At 25.3% G+C, this 8,076-nt stretch overlaps 1 protein-coding gene across 1 annotated transcript in view; it reads left to right on the top strand.

Annotated features, from left to right (window-relative positions):
* LOC100199325 (AP-1 complex subunit gamma-1) overlaps window positions 1-8,076 on the top strand; it is a 28,594-nt gene that overhangs the window by 18,685 nt on the left and 1,833 nt on the right. The window contains exons 13-17 of the mRNA XM_065819308.1: window positions 1,739-1,861; window positions 1,943-2,032; window positions 4,048-4,567; window positions 4,698-4,805; window positions 6,054-6,217. Of these exons, the coding sequence (XP_065675380.1) occupies window positions 1,739-1,861; window positions 1,943-2,032; window positions 4,048-4,567; window positions 4,698-4,805; window positions 6,054-6,217 (1,005 nt within the window). The remainder of the gene's footprint in view (window positions 1-1,738; window positions 1,862-1,942; window positions 2,033-4,047; window positions 4,568-4,697; window positions 4,806-6,053; window positions 6,218-8,076) is intronic.

Here is an 8,076-nt window from a genome sequence, read left to right as displayed (position 1 = left end):
ACAGTGAAACAGTTATCCCACAATTATGGATCAACCACAAAAAAGGATCAGTCTAACTTTCTTTTTAAATTTTGCTTATTAAATTAAAATTCACAATTAGAATGTGGTAATAGTTATTGTTCCCATTCAAAAAAAGAAGAAAGCCACAAAAATATTATGAGTTGTCAACAGCTCAAACGTCATTGCTTTTGTTTTGCTACGAAAGCAAAGTTTTTAGTTGAATGTTTTTTTGCTTGAACCATTTATTATTAATGGTAATAAATGATAGAATTCAAAGCTAAAAGGTATGTTTAACTAGTTTTTCAATTATCTGGCCAGGAAAACTTAATATAATGACTTAGATTTACAATAAAACTTCATTGATCCATTTTTGTATTTTTTCTCATGAGAAGTAAACATTTATGGATCACTTGAAATAAAACATGAAAAAACTAGTTTTCATGTTGTTTTTTGGTTCTAGCAGGCAAACCTTGGACCAACTGTCTGAAGCAGTTGCAATTGCGAAGAGAACTGAAAAATCAGAGAAACTGCAGCAAAGTTTGCAATTCCTTACTCAACTTTACGAAATAATGTTTTTGGTATCATCAAGACTAATAAACCTAGTCCTGAGACAGATTTAACCACCGAAGAAGAACAGAAAATTGAAGACATAATATTTACCTTGCAAAAATTGGATTTCCTGTCACTGAGACAAGATCGGCAATGATTGTTTCTAATTATGTTGCTATGGCAATGATTTTTTAATTATGTTGCTATGGTAATGATTATTTCTAATTATGTTGCAAAAATCAGTCACCAAAGACACATTCCTGAAACATTTCTCTCGAAAAATTAGACTTCAAGGTATTTAGCACGACATCCAATCATTGGCAAGTGAATAACATTTCTGGGAAAAGCTGATTCGAAAATCACGGATGATGTTCACATTAAAAATTGGTTTGAAAAATTCAACAAAAGGCATCAAGACTACAAAAAGAGCAAGAAAAGGCAGTAAAAAAAGAAGAAATTTGCTAAAAACTACATTTTCATTGTTTTACAATTTAAAACTAAAATAAAGAATAAAATATTTGTCTAAACTTTTTTGATCCATTATTGTGTTGCTATTGTTCATGATCCATAATTGTGTTCTTTATAACATTTTGCACAATGTTTTTTTTTTTCTTATTTGTGTTAGGAAAATCGTTTTTAAATGTTTACACATTTAAAGTAAACATTTCCATCTAGAGATATTGTTTTTACAAAAAAATATTCTTCTTTCATATGCTTTAAAAATACATTCAAACTATAAAAAAAAGTTTAAGGGGTTCCATTATTGAGGGATATAATAAGTATAATAACACAAAATGAAAAAATCTTAAAAATTTAAAGAATTTAGCTTGTTTGCTTAAAGCCGAAATTTATTTTTATTATTTTTATTATTATTATTATTAACTAATTAAACAATTTATTATTATTTATTATAATATAATAATAATAAATATTATATATATATTTATTATTATTATTAACTAATTAAACAATTAAGTTATTTCATTCAGTGAATTTTTATTTATTTTAACCGAGCTTTATTATTTGTATGTAACTATATTATACTAATATTTATAAAAAATTAGTGTTATTTTAGGTTTTTCTTCTTTGATATACGTTTTAGTTTTTATTTTACAAATGTTTTAAAAATGTTTTGTATGATGTTTAAAATTTATCTTGTTTTAAACTTTTATCTATGTTTTTACTTTAGGCTAGCCAATTTGTTCAAGATGATGCAGTATCTAATCTAATTATGTTGATCTCTAACACTAGCACTTTGCACACATATACTGTTCAACAGTTGTTTAAATCTATTCAGGAGGAGCGTAGTCAAGTAATGATCTTTTTTATTATTTTTTGAAAATTAATAAATTAATTACAATGTAGATAATGTAATTTAAATATGTTTTTATAGGCAGCTCTACTACAGGTTGGAGCATGGTGTATAGGGGAATTTGGTGAACTACTTCTTTCAACAGATCTTGAAGAAGATGAGCCATTAAATGTATCTTTTTTTTTATTTATTTGATGATTTTTTTCAATCCTTGAACAAGTTTGTTAAAAGCTTTAGAACTAAGTACTTATCTGGAAAACTAAACTTAACGGAGGTGCAGCATGGTAGGGTCAGTGTTAAGATCATGCTGACACTATATACTAAGTGTGGATACCCATGTTTGATAGTCATAATTTTACTCTTAAATAATTTTAATAATTTTAATTCCATGAATAAGATATTTCCTTCAATCACTCCTATTATATGCTAAAAGACCTTAAAATCCTTTATTAATTTATTTTAGTTTTTTTTATAAGAAAGTATAACTGCTTGTGCAAAGTTTAACTGCTTTGCATGAGACACTAAAAAATAATTTCAAAAAATGATTGAAAAATAAAATTAAAATTAAAATGGAAAAATATAAACAAAAATAAATACATTTTTTTAAAACAGTTTCTTTTAAACTAGTATAAGCTTTAAAGTGTTTTAAAACCAATTAATTAAACATTAAGTTTAATTATTTATCTTTATTTGCTTTAATTATGTTTTTTTGATTTTAATTTTACTAATTTAAACTTTTTTTTTCTTCTTACAATCATTTTTTTTTTTACCATTAAAAAATGAGTTTTTAGTTACCTCTTTTTTGGTAAGCAAACCTGCTGTTTATCTGTTTTAATATCAGAGTTTTTAAATTGTAACATTAAAATAAAATAGCTTCAAAATTTTTATATTTGATGACTTAAGTTCATTTATACATCCAGATTTGACATTTGATTTTAGATTGGACTCATTTATATTATTATTATTATATTGGGTTGGGGAATAAGTTCATTCTGTTTTTTTCAAAGAAGATTATTTCGTCCACTTCAACATCCACCGTATTCTCAGGACCTTGTGCCAACAGATTATCACCTTTTCCGCTTCTTATCGAATCAAATGAGAGGTGTTAACTTCAACGGCAAAGAGGACCTCAAAACTGGCTTAACAACTTCTTCAACATCAGATCGGACAATTTTTGGCGGAAGAGCATCAATAAATTGGTCGCGAGGTGGGAGGAGGTTGTAAACAGTAACGGCGAATACATAATTGAATAATTTATTGTTATAATTATTGTTTTTTGTTTAAAGAAAGTTCTTTGAAATAAACTGAACGAACTTATTCCCCAACCCAATATTATTAGATTCAACTTTTTTTATATTGTTTTATCATAAGATATATCCAATAAATGCAATACCTAATGAATTTAAACAATATGTAATTGAACTGCATTGAAATACAAAATCTTGAGCATACTAAGTTTGTTACTAAGTAACAAACTTGACACATGTCTACTATCAATAGTAGCCATTTACTACAAAACATTCAAAATTGTATCTTCATAAGATTATATGATTCAAAAATCACCCTTAAAACCTATAACATTCAACATACAAAAACCTTTGTCAACAAAATCTGCTTATAAACCTTGAATACATTCTAAGCAACACAAACCAACTGCAACACATAAAGTGCAAAAAAAATATTTGTATTTATAAAAGCACATGTAACTTGTGCCTACAAAATAGTTTTAACAATTAAACACAACAACTTATAAAAGATGGCTAATATAGTCTATACTTCTAATTGACCAGATAAACTTGAAATTTATTAAAGTAAATTATGTAAAAAAACAAAAAGTCATATTAAATAAAATTTTGTAATTCCTAAACTTTTTGACAAAACTTGATATTTTTTTATAACTAAAATATATTGCTAACAATATATTTTTATATAAAAAATATATTGTTGGTACTAGTTCAATTGTTGGTTGATCTTTTCAAGTCATTTAAACTGAACAAATATCTTTATTGTCTTTTTTGTTCTTTTTTTTTATTATTGCATAAATAAAGAATAAACTTATCAAAATGACATTACTATGTAAGTTGTAAGTTAATAACTTTTTCAGATAAAATCATTATTATTATGTAAAACAAAAGACAAACTATTTTAAAAGAAACTTATTTAATTAAATTATGTTTAAATTTTAGGTGACAGAATCAGATGTCATTAATGTTTTATCTGGGATACTTAATAGTGTGTTCTCAAGTCGTGTGACTAAAGAATATGCTCTTACAGCTCTAATGAAATTGACAACACGGTTTGCTACATGCGCTGATCAAATTCAATATATAATTAATAACTATACTACTAGTACTGACATTGAGCTGCAGCAGCGATCAGTTGAATATGATGCTGTTTTCCGAAAGTATGATCACCTTCGTATAGGTTTGTTAGAAAGGATTCCTTTATTCAAAACCGAAAAAACTTCAAATGAAAACACAATTCCAGCTGTGGCTGCTGTGAATGGTAATGTTACACCAACAGAGAAACGTAGCATGAACCTTGGTGTAAGTTCTCATCAAAATGAATCTGACTCACTCCTAGACTTACTTGGTGATGGCTTGCCAACTTCCCCTTCTGCAGGTGTAACTCCATTGCCTCAAAATCAATTTTCTGGAGGCTTGATGGATCTTTTAGGCGATATTAATGTAACACCATCTGTACAGTGTTAGTTAAATTATTTATGGTTTTATGGTAATGTAACATTCAATTGATTTTTGTCTGCTGATTGATCTGCTGATTGTTTTTAGTTAGGAAATGAGTTCTTCAAATTAATTTACAGTTGTTTTATTTTCAGCAACTCCAATTGCTCAAAGTGGAAATTACGATTTGACTGATTTATTAGGAATGGGTATGAATAGCAATGCCTCTCCAGTAACTACCCACTTAGCTCGAAATGTATTAGGTATTACTTTTTTTCAATGTTAAAAAACTCAAATAGTTTTAAATTCTTTATTTATTTATATATATATATATATATATATATATATATATATATATATATATATATATATATATATATATATATATATATATATATATATGTATGTATGTATGTATATATGTATATATATATGTAAATATATGTATGTATATATATATGTATATATATATATGTATATATATATATATATATATATATATATATATATATATATATATATATATATAAATATATATATATATATACATATATATACATATATATATATGCATACATATATTTACATATATACATATACATATATATATATATACATATATACATACATACATATATATATATATATAGAACTCTTATATGTTGTCAGAAAGTTTTTTCCGTATTTTGTTGACAAAAAGTAAAAATTAAAATGCAAGACTGGAATTTTTTTTTTTATTAATTGATAGACTGCCTGCCCCAACTAAACCCTCAGTCAATGTAGCAGCACTCCCTTGCGAATCAGGCTAAAATATAGTAGATGTAGTAGCACTGCATTGCGAGTCAGGCTATTTGTCTGTCGGTATAGCAGCACTGCGTTGCGAGTCAGGCTATTTGTCAGTCGATGTAACAGCACTTTGTTGCGAGTCAGGCTATAAGATAGTCAATGTAGCAACACTCATGATTTACAGTAAAAAAAAAAATAATAAAAACATTTTATTAAAAAAAATAAAAACATTTTATTAAAGAAAATAAAAATAAAAACATTGCTTATATTGTTAAAAGCATTCAGAATGTTTTTAAAAACATTCTGGTCAATTAAATTTACGGTTTTGCGGTTTTTTTAAAAAACAATTAATTTTTAAAAAACACAAATGTTGGACGAAAGTCAAAAGTAATTAAAAGTGACGTATGTGTTGGCGTAAGAATCATTTTTTTCCTTCCGTACTTCCCAAATGCAACAATCTATAGAACTATATATATATATATATATATATATATATATATATATATATATATATATATATATATATATATATATATATATATATATAATATATATATGTATATAATAATGTATATGTATATATATAGGTATATATATGATATATATATGTATATATATGATATATATATATATGTATATATATATGTATATATATATGTATATATATATATATATATATATATATATATATATATATATATATAAATATTTGCTTTTGCTTTTAGATGTTCTGTCTATCACTGCCTATGAAAAGAATGGATTAGCTATTATATTTTCATTTAATACAACTCAGCTTAAAGCAACAGATTCGTTTATAGTTACCATGGTTGCAAAAAATTCAAATGCAGCTTCTTTAAGTAATTTTCTCTTTCAAGCTGCTGTTCCAAAGGTAATTTTTATTGTTGTCATTTTTTTTTTGTTAAGCTTACAATGAATCTTTTGGTAATGACTTTTTAATATGCCAACATTTTGTTAGTGTAGATTTTTGGTTTCATTTATCATGTCATGACACAATATTTGTGTTATTACACACACAAAAAGAAGAATACAAACTTTATTATTATTATTATTTTTTTTTTTCAAAATAATTTTAATTTAGCAAATAAGGTTTAAGAAAAAGGTGAATTCGATCTTATATAATTAATAACAATTTTTATAATGATGAGGAATCTAATAAAAATCGAATTAGTTTGTTTTTAATTGATGATTTTAAGATTTTTAATTATTTAAAGTTGAAATGCTTATTCTTTTTTTTATGACAATTTTTTTTGTTTTATGTACAAATTTTATTTGCCAAAAAAATTTAAAACTTCAAAAACTCTCTTGTACTTTTTGGATAAATGATATACTATTCAAACTATTTGTATTTGCGCTATTACTTTCCAGGTTAAATAATATACTATTCTAATTAATATGCTATTTACTTAGCATTCAGTTTTTGTGTCTTTGGTGTTTTTATGTCTATTATGTATCCTATTTGTTGATATTTGTATCCTATTTGTTGATAAATTAGTATATTTTATTAGCTTTAAATTTAAATTATAGCAAAACTGGTGGTAGAAGGGTTTGTTTTTCAGCAATTTTGTATTTTAACTGAACCGTTAAATGATTCTCAGTTGAGAAATAAGTTATTATAAGTTATCTAAAGAATCATTATATTAGGAATTTAATTGCATTCTCTATCAGACACATTTAATTTGAATTTGGCCTCGTCGCTGTTTTTGGCTTTTTATTCAATTATTATTCAAAATGCGTGACAGTTTTATGAAGCTATATGCAAAGATTTGACTGTAAATTTAATATATTTGACTGAAGATGAAATCGATCAACATTATAGTCAGCTAAGTGATACCTTACTGCAAGCAGAAAAGTTTGAAGATATACGACTTTACCATTACTGGAAAGTTAAGAAGGAAATTTTTAGCATGAAAAAAAATATCACCACCATCAGACGAATAACACAGCAAACAAAAACTCGTTATTTAGTATATTGACTTGTTTAGCAATTTAATAAAGTAATTTGTTACGTTTTTTTGTTAAAAACTTGTTGATGTTTCTTTTATTTTTCTAAGAATAACTATAAACATTGTTTAAATTGTTTATATATTTTTAAAAACAATGCTAAAATATACCTTAAAAATACCTAAAATGTAATGTTATCTGATAGTACGATGGATACGTTATGTCCTGATAGTCACGCCCGCGATGTCACGACTGCGACTTTTTGCTAGCTACCATTTTATGTAAAACATGAACAAATAAAAATTTTAAAATCTGTATTATAGTTAATATAACATCCTATAAAAAATAATTAAAAAGAATAATTTTTTAATTTGTTGAAAGTTTTCTATAAAAAACAAAATTATTTAAACAAGTTCTGTTTTTGTAGCTGTCACGACTGCGACTGACTTTATTTTGACATAGCGATGCAACTATAGCATAAAATTTACTGTACTTTTTTCAGATAGTAGTACGTGACCAAATGCACCAAAAAAAAAAAGGTTTGCTAAGTTACATGCTTGTATTTTTACCTTTTGCAGTAGAAAAGTCACAACCGACTATATCCAGAATGACCCAAGTAGAATTAGTGGTTTTAACTAAATTATTTAATACTCCAGATACAACATGAAGTAAAATTGTAAAATTCATTCTTTAATAAAATCTAAAAATAAATACTTCTACTTTTGATTTGGTTTGAATCAAAGGTTTACTTGTACTTTCCTGCTACCTGTACCTACCTGCTACCTG

The sequence above is a fragment of the Hydra vulgaris genome, chromosome 15, assembly GCF_038396675.1.
Source record: "Hydra vulgaris chromosome 15, alternate assembly HydraT2T_AEP".
Taxonomy (NCBI): domain Eukaryota; kingdom Metazoa; phylum Cnidaria; class Hydrozoa; order Anthoathecata; family Hydridae; genus Hydra; species Hydra vulgaris.
The sequence above is the reverse complement of the archived record's forward strand: the minus strand, read 5'-3'. Positions and strand labels throughout refer to the sequence as shown.